Genomic DNA, 12,963 nt, shown 5'->3' with positions numbered 1-12,963 from the left:
TAAGAGGATGTCGCTTTCCTCGTGTCCCTCACAGCTTCTCACAACGGAACTGGTTGCGGAAGTTGTCGACGAGGAGTTCCCGCACTCCCATGTCAACAAGCGCACGGTCCGAGCAGTCACGTCCGTCTTGTGCTGTTGCGCCAGCTGCGTCTACGCCACTCCCGTGAGTCGCACTGCCCAAGTGGACGTGTGTCAGGAGAGATGCATTTGTGACGAATTTTTACCTGTAATATTCGATACATAAACATTTGTTAAACATGACAATAAATAATCTTACAGAGCATAAATATCTTTATATATACGATAGCATTACAGTTCACATTCTAAGAAAAAAGACAGCGCTATCATTAGAGAGATTTAGCTTACAGTGATCCGCCACCGTGACTCTCTACCGCGCGTGGGTCCCGCTGATTGGTCCCGACGCGGCAGGTCTATGTGCCGACATCCAGTATGTGGCGCCATCTATCGGCGTCAAGGGGTGTCTGGGCACGCGCAGTGGAACGCGCGGTGGCGGATCACGGTAGCGGATCGCGGATCACGGTAAGCTAAAACTCTCTATTATTGACATTATTCACCGTCCTGTGTCACGAAATTCCCTGAGCGGTACAGAGGGTATGTCGGTATCGCGATGCTTCAAACTGTTAAGCAAATCATCACATGGCTCAGTCAGCTGAATTTGCGACGTCATGAACCCCTCCACTAGTCGAAGATTTTTGAGGCAGAGTTGGGCCAGGTGCCAATTGGCAGCTGACGTGGCAGAGTTTTTAGGGCCGTGATGTGAACCCCAGGGTAGCAAAATACAACCAAAGCGCATTACAAGGTGCCTCTGAGGAAACAAAAGCACTCTCAATTAAAACAAAACAGCAAAAAAATGGCACGAATGCACCAAAGTTGCAACAAGCGTAGATTCCACTCTTAAAGTGCGTCAAGCGCGTGCCAAGGTTGGTTGTTTTCTGCACTTCAAATTCTTTCATGGCGCCGTGCCCGCTTCGATTTGATATGACGGACGCCTGCTATGTCCTGTTATCTCGATGTCACTTGAGGTGTTGTTGACTACGCTTAGAACGAATGACACCTTTAAATGCGCATTAACACCTGTCACTAGACCAAAGGCATGAAGTGCATGTTGACATAGCTGAAACAATCACCAGTCTGAGAAATACGTTAGCAGTCGATGTCGGCTTAGTAAACATCGAAGTGAACTATCAAAAGTTGAGTATGAGTTTTCGTCAGGGAGCAAGGACAGATAAATCCATGCGTTTTCTTGTCAGAAAGTTAACTGGTGAACCATATAATCAACGCAAGTCAGTAACAGAAGTTGCGGAATTGGCGTCTAAGATAACGTTCGATGCATCGTGCATACCGTACATAAACTAGGGACTGGTTAATAGGAATTTAAACAGAGCGTGGCCTCAAATTTAAAAAAAAAATGGAGAACGCTTAAGATCCGCCGTTAGGAGCTTTTAAATCCCAATGATTTGAAAACGATGGATGTATGTATAAGGCATTGAATCGGTCGGCGGCTCGCGCCGTCTGTTCCGTACGATCGAAGGAATTTCCCAATGAGCACTGCATAGCAGATAAGCAGAGCGGAAATTTGTTCTTTGCTACTCGCTTAACTGTTACTTCCGTAATTAGTTTTTTATTTACAAATACGGCACGTCCTTATCGGGCCCATGCAGGAGTGGATACAAAGGAGACAATACAAGGGAACAAGTTGGGTACCTATATAATACAAAATAAGAATTCATCATCATAGCGGCATTGTGGTGGTAATGATGGCAATTCAGGGAGAAGAAATAGCGGGTTCAGCACGAAAACAAGTATAGTTACAAAAAAATACAAAATGAAAGTCAGCATCATAGTTTTATCGCGGTGACATTACTGATGAATCAATGCTATTGACATGTTCTATGAATGATTCAACTGAGATGCAGTTTACGGCAGCCGAGGTTGCAGTTACAGTAAGGGTAAGCTAAGTTCAAGCGCTTCCTTGAAATTTGCATATAGCTGCACTTCCTAGTATTAAGTTTCATCACCCACAATGGGCACCAGTTTTCAATTAGCTTTAGATCGTTCTGCAGGGCAGTTTGATCTTGTTTAGTAATTATACGTCGGTAAATAATGCAGTTGTCAGCGAAGAGACGTATGGTGGACGATATATTGGAGGGAAAGTAATAATAAAAATTAGGAAGAGCAGCGATCCCAACACAGACCCCTATGGTACACTGGAAGTTACACAAGTAGTATTTGAAGGAAGACCGCCTATTACAGTGAACTAAGGGCGAGCCGTGAGGAAGTTATGAATCCAATCTAAAACAAGTGGATAAAGGTGAAGACCTGAAAGTTTGGACATAAGACGTTGATGAGGGACACGGTCAAATGTTTTAGAAAAATCTAGATAGACGACATTGCTTTGGAACAAAGAATCAAGATTTAAGTGAAGGCCCATGGTAAACACGAATAATTGCGATTCACATGAGTGACCACGACAAAACCCATGCTGATTTCTGAAAAAGAAGGAGTTGGAATTCAGATGGGACGCAATTTGTGAGTATGTAATACGCTCGAGAAATTTACATGGAATGCAGGTTAATGAGATAGAACGATAATTCCATGGGTCGCTCCAGTTACCTGCCTTGAACACAGGAACAACTTTGTTAAATTTCCAGTCCCTGGGTATTGAGCCATTGGAAACAGACTGGTCGAATATTATTTCTAGAAAATGACAAGATATATTTTTGTAGTTTTTAATAACTTTACAGTAATGTCAGGCCGCGCGGCACTAGAATAGTTTAGTTTGTCTATACCAGATTCCAGATGCCAGCTGTAGTGATGCTGATAGGGGTCATATCAGGGAAGTTAAAACATTGTAGAGTTGATGTATTCCAAGTAGTCTAATGGGTGAAGACAGATGTAAAATAAGAATTCATGACGTCGGATCGAAGTTTCGGAGCCACCTGTGAACCATCCGAATTTAAAAGAGTAATGCAGTGCAAGTTGCTCGATTTGGGTGATAACAGCCGCCAGAATTTATTTGGGTTGGAATGTAGGATGCCATAGAGATCACTACGGAAACGTTTTCTCTTTGTACACCTTAGAAGACGTGTATATTCCTGTAAGCATGCAAAATATTTTTTTTCCATTCGTACGCCAACGCGGTTCCTTTAGCTTCACGAAAAAGCCTCTTTTTCTTTTGAGAAAGTCTTCTTAAGGAGTTCTAATACCAGAGCTTGTTAGAATCGCCGCGAATGCATAAAAGTGAAACATAGGTTTTAACCAGTTCAAAAATTTTATTCTTGAAAGCTGTCCAGTTTCTTTCAACAGTTTTATTAAATGCGGATTGCTTAAAATCAAGGAAAGTCTTCTAGCGCGGAGGTAACACGAGAGGTCTCTCTTTTTACAGTCGCGTATGTACTTTACAGAGCGCTGCCGTTGAGGAATCTGAAGTGATAAGTTGAATATCACAGTGTTATGGTCACTGAAACCGTCAATGCATGACTGGGATTGGATGAGATCTGGGTAGGACGTAAAAACTAAATCAAGAGTGTTACTGCCACGTGTAGAAAATTTTACTGTTTGGCTCAGCCTGAGTGTCAGGACAACTTCAAGAAAATCTTTCTACTGACGAGAAGATGTGCACGTTTTCCCAGTCTATGTCAGGAAAATTTAAGTCTCCGCAGAAGATGTAATAGGCGCGAGGAAAACAAGTGTTAAGATCGAGCAGAACGGAGTAAATATCAGTAATAAAAGAACTGTCACAGTCAGGAGGGCGATAACATGCAATGCTTATGCATGTACTTGTGGAAAAGGTGAGTTTGACACAACGAATTTCATGACGGGTATGGATAACAAGAAGAGAAGAATTATTACTAGTTTTAATAAAATCTAGAACACCACCACCCCTGTGCGAAACCCTATCAAGTACGTAGATCGTAAACGGCATGTTGTTATCAAGTAATTGCTCGTTTAGAATACAACTTCAGAGCCACGATTCTGTAAATATAGGGACATCAGTGCCGTTATCATCAAGAAAAGCTTCCACTGCCTCTCTCTTCGGAAGATAGCTACGAACATTTGCTAAAACGAAAGTCATAGTTTGACAGACATGTGTGCGTGGGGAGGGGGGGGGGGGGGGGGGGGCATTGAAGTGAAAAGTGACCGCTATGACTCGTGTTCTACCACTGTTTCGGTATCAGCATTGTAGATGAACTGATTGTCGCCCATGATTAACTTATCATATCGTACCTTGTATTTTAAGCCACTTTCTTTGCCGAAGTTTCTTTTGGGTATGCACACGCGCTGAAATATCTTCACGGGCCAAAAATGGCTTCTCTTTAAGTTTAGGGCCAGCACAAAGTATTTTGCATTTGTCTTAAAACGAGACAATTTGACTACTATGGACAGTTGTTTCCCTTGCTCAAACCGGCCTAAGCGATGCGTTCTTTCAAAGTCAGCAGGGTCAATTGATACACTTATTTTATCTGAGCAGAAAAAAACTATGGCTGCTTCAGACTGTTCCCATCTTTCATCTGCCGTATCGAACAGCCCGAAGAACAGCAGGTTATTTTGCCGATGTCTGTTCTCGTAATCGTCACTTTTTTTTCTTTTTTTTTTTTTCAGGGCTTGGATTTCAGTTGAAAGGCTTTGAATAGCCGGGTTTGCATTAGATGTTGGACTGACATCATTGCAATGACGCGTTGCGACAATTTTTTCGAGAGCATCAACGCGCGACGAAAGACTGCTGACCATGCTTTTGAAATTCGACTGCGAAGTGCGAATTAGTGCCAGTTCAGACAGCACGGAAGTTCGAGCAAGTTATAAGCGTGATAAACTCTGGGCAATAGAATCAAGGGATGGCGCAGAAGGAGGAGGACCAGGGTTTAACTCAATGTCGCCTGACAGAGCAAAGAGACCAAGTGAGCATTGACAATGAAGGAACATACGCACTGACACAAAAATGTTAGGCAACGCTTGAACATGTCGGAGGGGCACGACACCGCTAGTAAGTACGGATCGCTAGAACGGGTACAGGATGCACATGGCAAATAACCAACCTGCAAGAAGAAAGGCGATCTTTTGACCATGATCGTAGCGGTGTGGTGCCCCAGTGGTCCGTGGCCGGTGGATGCCTTTGTAGCCAAGGCAATGTTCGCGCGCAGATAGTGGCATGGGGTTGCCAGACGAAAATCCGGTCAACCTTTAGAAAAGGCGGTGACGGTTAGATGTTGCATTCACGCTTGTCCCATTCCGGCTTTTCGCAAATGCCTGCTGCGGTGGTTACGTTGCAGCCAAGGCAGGATAACATCGACGATCTTTGCAGCAGCAAAAAAAAAAAAAAAAAAACCTGCAGCAAGAAGAAAGGCAATCTTTTGACCATGACCGTAGCGGTGCGGTGCCCCCCTTCCAAAAGGTGGACAAAATTCCGTCTCGTTTTTTGTTTTTCATTTCAGGCTGGCCCATATATCGAGTTCCTGATACTGGAATACCTGTATAGTATCGTGGGTTTCGCCAACATCGTCGGCGAGCTGCTTGTCGTGTTCCAACTCTACGGTGAGACCTTCTGAAGCGAAATCTTATCAGCTCAGGGATTTAAGCGTGACAGAACACGCTCGACGAGAAGAGATGATCGTTATCTATACTCGCTATCTATCTCGGTGGTTATACGGCGAAAGCTACAGAGCCGAAACCCATAAGCTCACTTCGCAGTTGAATATGTACTATAACGTATACCGGCTGTTTCTTTAACTGTTTGCAGATCGTTATTTTAAACCCTGCAAGAGAAACCGGAGTGCGGTCTATGCAGGCAGATTGCTAAGCAAAGCAGATATTATCTACGTGATAGAGCTCAGTAATTATTCAATAGTTAACTAAAATTAACTACTGAACTTTTTATCTTTAAATATAGCGGAAAATTTTTATATTAGAAAAATGAAGGCTGTCGACGTAAAATTTGAGTCCAGTTTCTAAATTTCCTTTATCGGCAATGCAGATCAAAATACTTAACGTCAAAAATACGCACTTTTAGCTCGTAAAGCTGACTTCCCGCACTCCATATATTTAAAACGGCGTCGCTGGTCGTTGTCCCAGAAATCGCATTCGCTGCTTCTACAGCATAAAATAGACAAAGCGACGGCCTTTTAAAAATGCGTATTGCGGGAAGACAGCTTTTTGATGTTAGTTATTTTAAAGTGCAGCACCAATAAAGGAAACTTAAAAACTGGATTAAAGTTGCTGTTATGTTGCCGGACATGATGTTAGCGTCTGAAATCAAAACTAAAAATCTAATTACTAAACTTTAGTTAAATTCTTATTAGTGAGCTCTTTCACGTACCTAGTGTCCGCGGTACAATTAACTTGCATAGATTGCACTGACGTATCTCTGACAGGGTTTAAAATAACGACCTGTAGACACTTAAAAAAAAAAAAAAAAAAAAAAAAAAAAAAAACGGAATAGTCTCTCCAGAATTTGGCCTCTCATCTCTTATAGCCTGAGTCGCTTTAGGACGTTAAACCCCATAAGCCAACAAACCAGAAATTTAGCGGATCTTGTTCTTTATTATGGCAAAGCAAAATTAATATAATTACATGAAGAATATACGTACGTGCCCATGTCAATGGCTTCACCGCCTGTCGGCAGACCTGAGAAGCGTAGGAGAGCCGTGCATATCTGCCGCGTCTCCCCTCCTTTGCGCTTTCGCAGTGCGTTTGTTCTGACAATGTCAAGTGGACTATTGGGTAGCCGCAAATTTATGCTTACGTCGGCCTTCAGAGACGCATTAGTTCCCCATCTCTGCGTAATTAACGCCTCAAAAAATACCCCTCAAAGCAGAACTTAAACCTGACTAAAGCCGTATATTCCCCGCATACTTAGCGTGGCAACACTGTAAGCCATTTGAATTAAGTATTGGTCCTGTTCATTTACTGCATGCTGCATTCGAAGCACACATTCACTGAATCTGACTGCTGGCCCGATGAATACAAGGTATTAAAAGGCCTCCGGAAACGCGAAAGGTGCGACATGCGCAGTCGAGAGTTACTGCACTTAGGCGGCGCTTCAGTATCGGGTAGAGGCGTTGAAGTCGTTGAAGATCTTCCACCAATCTCTACTACGAGGCGCTTCAAGAACAGGGAAGAAATATATTCCTATACGATGGCAGTAACAGCACACCCCCAATACCATGCATATCTTGCCATAGTAATTCTCGCAGGCCGTAGTATACAATTCAGGAGCACTCTGTGGTTATCGAAATTGTAAACACGTGTATTTAGAATAATTCTACGCTGTTATTAAAATTAGACACAAGCTTCTTCGTCTCCAATTTTAAAAACAGCTTTTAACTACGTGCCGCCTACCCTGAAGGGGTTCCTCGCTGGCTCTCCAGCTCTTTTCTGCGAGCTATGGACTAGTAATACAGAATGCACCATTATCTTCTCCCATGTCAGGCCTGGAGCGCGTGATGATTGACTGCGGTCTCATGCTGGAGAAGACGCCCGGCAGGGTCCTGCAGGTGCTCTGGTCCTCCGTCATCCCAATGGTGCTCACGGTAAGCGGCGACTGGTCTCATTCCATATATCTACACCGGATGTTTTAGCGAACACTTTCCAAAATTGCAGAAAATAGCGAGTTGAAAACAGAAAAACGTATTTACAGGAATAAACTCTAAGCCGCGGCCGACACAATATGCTGCAGTACTCTTCTAAATATCCAGCTGATTAAGAGGTCTGGTAATTATTTATATTAGTTAACTAGTGACGTTCATTTACTATATTTTCGAGCATTTGGCCGAGGACAAAAAACGGAATCGAGATTTTTTAGACTTTCAGTGCTGGTAGATTACTATACGCACATGTCGATCGCTTAGCCTACTTAATTACAATGTCTCCGTATCGACTGCTTACAGATCCTCTTGTTGGTGGGCTTGCTGTTCCGTCCGAGCCCTACGTTCCGCGACTACGAGTACTCGGTGGCAGCCAGGATAACTCTTGAAGCCGTGGTGTTTGTGGGACTGACGTTCGTGCCCTCTTACGCTTACTCCGTTCTCGCAGCCAACGACTTCGTGAGTTCACAGCAGGGTTTCGCCAACTTTGCTTGCGTGGCTGCTTTCCTTACGACGACGTCCGCGCAGTGCGCATATCTTGCGACCATGTGGCGGGTCTGGTATACGTGGAGGTTCGTCCGCTTTTAGTACTAACGCTTGACCGCAAAAGGGGGGGGGGGGGGGGCGCATCGAGGCACCCTGATGGGCGAACTCTTCAGGTGATGAGGTTTGAAGCCTTAGCCTGTATGAGACGGACAGGATGTTGTACAGCAGCTGCTGCGGATGGCGTTGTGCTTGGAGATGACTTCGGGCTCGCTTGGGGTGGGCGGAGTATATGTCGGATGAAACAGAGCGAAGGTCGAGGGCGAACAAAGATGAGGACACACACAGCACTGACAGGACAACTGGGGTTTTTCTCTCCTTTTTTTTTTTTAAGAAGTTAAAACACACGTGCAGACATAAGTAAACGGAGCACGCTTTTTAGTTCAAATTAAAATCATGCCTTCTGCACTGGAGATAAAAAAGCAATATTTATTCAAGTGAAAAGGCACTGGCGTCTACTACTGGTCTGCACATGCCATAACTGACAGTTTCAATTAAGCAACGCGTGAAAATTTTTTAAAGCTAATAGCGTGCTCCGTTTAAATTTGTCCGCACCGGTATATGCACATATGGCTCGACGCATGACGAAAGGAAACAGGTGTGGTGCGCATGCCTAACACCGAAGCTCATTACCTTTCTTGCGCCTTGTATAAGAACGCCAACTCTTTATCCGATAACGCCAAAAAAAGGGTGCTGACGCAACTGTCCTCAAGTTCAAGACTTCTTTGAGCCTCAGTTATTGCCCTTGTTATACGGTCGTTTTTTTTTTTTTTTCTTTCGTTTTTTTTTTTTTCTGTAAGTGCTGCACTTATTGAACGTAGGCTTGCATTCTTTTTTTGTGTGTGTTTATTTGTGCATACGAGGCAGTAAAGCGGCCTGTCCTTCGAATTAGCCAAATCTTTTTTGTGTTCTCTTAATCTCTCATTTAAGCATCGTCATCTTTGTCCTATAAAGGTTTTTCCACACGATGGTGGAATTCCGTAAACCCGTCCCTCAGTGTACACAAACCGTTTTTATGTTTTGTATTGCGTCCAGGAATAGGCTCCATCATGGCCTACTAACACGGCTAAGCATAGACAGCTTGCATGAAGCGAGAAGGGCTACTTGTAAGTCCGAATTTGTGTAATCGTTTTTAGAATATGTCACAAGATGTGTACGTAGGGGATGACAACAGCCTTTTTCTGATTGTTGTAGTTATCAGGAGGTCGGTTAGTTCCGCCTTTATAATAATTGCGCCCACGCAGTTTTGGTCACCTGCAGAAGACGAGCGTTCGTATTAGAGAATGGGAATTTAAAAAGTCAGCTACAAAGTTCCGGCAGCAAACAAACAACCAAAAACGTACCTTATGACAAAAAAAAAAATCCCTATGCTTGCTTATCGACCGCATTATACTTACGATTATTGCAGAGCGTTTGGTTCCTCGAAGGTAAAATCCGAACAAGAAAAAGCCCAAACTCTTACCTACAGGAAGCGCAGAGCCATGACAAGTGCGCTTCTTTGGTGATTTAATAAACTTTAATAAACAGACCAAGTTCTTTCTCAAGGCGATGGACTGCGGAGTGCGGAATGCTGCAGAAGACGCTGTAATCACCAGAATTTAATTGGCTACGACGAGTTGAAGTCCAGAACTGTGTAGTACAAGAACCTATGTTATGAGGATACAAAGGTTTGCGTTGTGTTTTTCGCGGTGATGCGGTGATACAGTGGTCAAGATGACTGACTACTGTGTCGCAGAACCAGGGTTCGAACACGACCGCCGGCGGCTGCGTTTCGATGGAGGCGAAACGGAGTGGCGTCCGTGTGCTATGCGATGTCAGTGCACGTTAATGAACTCCAGGTGGTCGAAATTTCTCATGTCCTCCACTACGACGCATCCCATAGCTTAAGTCGCTTTGGAACGTTAAACCCTACAAACCAAACCACCAGAATTTTATTAGTTTCACCGTAGGTGGCAGGCCGGGCATGTTCAAATGAAAAAAATTGTCACCATCCTAAACTGTGACTTTTTTTTTTTTCGCGAAAAGCAGACCTTGCTTCTTTCATTGTGCCTCAGAAAAGAATAAAATGTCTTGTTCCCGCAGAAACTCGAGGTGGTGAAGGCGCACGCCACAAGATGGCGTCCGGCGGACCCGCAATTTGCGCGCGAGTACAAGAACCGGCTTGTGTCGCGAGGCCTGATCGTGCACCAACACCGTCAGGAGGCGATCAAGTACACCAGTGGAGCTACCGTTGGACCCACTGGCACATTCGTGGTACACACCGGCAGCAGGGCCACCGGCGAGGAAAACCCTGCCATTCTCGGAGCCTCCGCCCAAGCCAACTGAGACCCCGAAGAGTGAAATCTGCTTCAAATGAGAACAACTTATTTCGAGTTTGTCATTCAGCGTTTCGCAGGTTTGAATAAATGTCCTCCTTTCGCGCAATTTTCAGTAACTAAGTAATAAACTGATGCGTGTATTCAGCTAATTAGAGTTCACTATGCATACCAAAGCAAAAGTCGGCGGTAATGGCAATGCGCAAGGCAGTCATCGGTCTTAACGAGGAATTAATTGCAGCGCTTGGTGCTCGTCTTCTTAAACGTGACGCAGAATGCCTGTAGAGGAGCTGCATTCACTGGTTAATCGTGCCTGGGTAAGTACTGATTTTGGGCTCTATAAAAATGCGCGGTCGTTATCATTGACGCTCATATAGGAGCTCTCATCTGAAACTGGAGGCGAAGCAGTTTCAAACAAGTTCACTACAACGAGCAGTAATCGAAATATACTGAGGCTAAGTTTTTAGCACGCAGCAACAGGCGTTACCATATTTTCAGTAGCAACTTATCGCGGGGGCTGCAGAAATACACAGGGACACTCAGTCACTGAAGTTTTTTAAGGTCCGGTAGAGGCTACAGACGCCACGAAAACTCGGCTCTCTTACACTGAAGAGAAAACTTTCGCTTGTTTTACAACGGGTCCCAGTGGGCAGTAAAGATTGTAAGAGCACTGTGGAATGTATACACTGCTGAAAGGCAAAAGCCTGAGCGTTGCAGGTGCACACGGTGCATCATGTTTGCTCTCATTATCAGCTAAATGCACCGTCATTATCATTACTAATGACATCACTGTCATTACCACTAATTGCAGCGTAATTGTCATCGCTACTATCATCCTCACTGTGAGAATTATGTGTTTCCCGTTCCCGAGCGTGGCGCAGTTGATTACAGCGCTCGGCTCGGAATCCGAGGAATGGAGGCTTGATTCCCGATGGAAACCAGATTTTTATTTTTCTGACGACGTTGATTTCGATTTCGGGTGATGGCGTCATTTCATTGACAGCTATAGTGTGACCGAACGAACGCCGAGAGTATGAGTCATTAAAGGGTATCGCCTTGAAAGCGACTCATCATACAACGATGCGACCACTTAGGAGTAATTCCGGGATTTCCCTTTTTCCAGTTGAAAAAGGTACAGAATTGTGTAAGAAATATAATAAAATATTATGTAGGTATGTCGTAACGTAATACTTTTCTGAAGTTCTATTGTTGTTGTTTTTTTGCAGTACTTTTCTTGTAACGCTATTGTTGTTGTTTTTTTGCAGTACTTTTCTTGTAACGATAGAAAATTCTGATGTTGCTACAGAACTTTCCGTAGCCACAGCAGCCGCTCAGAAATTCCTCTTTCTCGGCTGGGCTCCTTCGGTGGTTTGCGCCCACCCTTAAAACACGAGGTGTAAATGTCGAAGTAAGCCGACTTGTGTAACATATCAGGCCGCTATTTACGTCATGTAATACGGACGTCGATAGTTCAATTTCATTTAATCCTGCTATAAATTAAATAGAACAGCCCGTTCGCTGATATATTTTTATAAAATTGTCACGTTCTTTGGGATATCATAAAAGGGCGGAAGAAGAATAAAGAGAACGGAAGAAGCAGAAGCTGGCGCTGGGCGGGTGCTGACGAGGAATTATGTGGCTCCTCAGCTTGCTCACGCGCCGATCGGCTATTGGGTCGCTGGTCCTGTTTTTGTTTTTCCGCATTGCGCATTTGCGTCTTTTGTTTTCTGTGGCTAACGCACGCTTTGAGATTGGTAATTTAAGGTAATGTCAACGCAGACTCCCGGCCAAGGGAGGTCCCCTAGGTAGGCTTCCCTTCGGTCTAATGAACTGCCCTTGGAAGCTTTTCAGAGCTCCGGCGTCCGCAACATACCTGTGGCGCTCGTTCTTAAGGATGGTGACACCATTAAAATGAACAACCCAGGGGATGTTAGAACAGCTCTTCAGGAAGCCACTTTCTTCTACGAAGAAATAGCTGAGGTACGCCAATTTGGTCGCGGTGGGATTCTATGCCATTCACCAGACCTGGCATGTGTAAAGGACCTACTAAACTGTTCTTCGTTTGCATCTCATCCAGTAGCAGTTTCATTCATCCATACCTGGCCTGCACACAAGGTCTGGTCCGAGGTGTAGATTCCTTCTTGAATCCAGAAGAAACCCTTAACCTTCTCTCTGCGGCAGGTGTTTTTGCTATCTATCGCTACAGCTGGGAGGTAAATAATGTTCGGGTGCCAACAGAATCAGTAATTGCTACTTTGGCAGGTACTGTCTGTCCATCAGAGATTAAAGCGGAGATTAAAGATTAAAGTAGATCCATTTCTATCAAGTCATCTGCAGTGCAACAATTGCTGGCTTTATAGTCATGCTGGTGGTTGTAAGTCCTCATTGCGATGTTGTAAATGCGGCGATGCCCATAAAAAATCAAAACCTCAAATGCTGTCTTTGCGGGGGAATTCACTCTGCAAAATCTCTGAACTGTCCTTCTAGGGCTCAAGAAATACAAA

The 12,963-nt window shown here is 44.2% G+C and overlaps 3 protein-coding genes across 3 annotated transcripts in view; 2 read left to right on the top strand and 1 right to left on the bottom strand.

Annotated features, from left to right (window-relative positions):
• Positions 1-219, bottom strand: part of LOC146178354 (uncharacterized) — a 72,502-nt gene extending 72,283 nt beyond the window's left edge. Inside the window, exon 1 of the mRNA XM_084579680.1 lies at positions 1-219. The gene's annotated coding sequence lies outside the window, so the exon portion shown is untranslated.
• LOC146178353 (sodium- and chloride-dependent neutral and basic amino acid transporter B(0+)-like) overlaps positions 1-4,641 on the top strand; it is a 31,810-nt gene extending 27,169 nt beyond the window's left edge. Inside the window, exons 10-11 of the mRNA XM_084579679.1 lie at positions 35-163; positions 4,624-4,641. Of these exons, the coding sequence (XP_084435805.1) occupies positions 35-163; positions 4,624-4,641 (147 nt within the window). The remainder of the gene's footprint in view (positions 1-34; positions 164-4,623) is intronic.
• A 2,837-nt stretch (positions 4,642-7,478) lies between these two features.
• Positions 7,479-10,552, top strand: LOC146178352 (uncharacterized). Its single transcript, XM_084579742.1, has 3 exons — positions 7,479-7,547; positions 7,905-8,060; positions 10,227-10,552. Exons 1-3 carry the CDS (start codon positions 7,479-7,481, stop codon positions 10,467-10,469), a joined length of 468 nt encoding a protein of 155 aa, XP_084435868.1. The 3' UTR covers positions 10,470-10,552.
• Positions 10,553-12,963: the final 2,411 nt, after the last annotated feature.

The sequence above is a fragment of the Amblyomma maculatum genome, chromosome 9 (genome assembly GCF_055883805.1).
Source record: "Amblyomma maculatum isolate TAMU_Amacu chromosome 9, ASM5588380v1, whole genome shotgun sequence".
NCBI lineage: Eukaryota > Metazoa > Arthropoda > Arachnida > Ixodida > Ixodidae > Amblyomma > Amblyomma maculatum.
The sequence above is the reverse complement of the archived record's forward strand: the minus strand, read 5'-3'. Positions and strand labels throughout refer to the sequence as shown.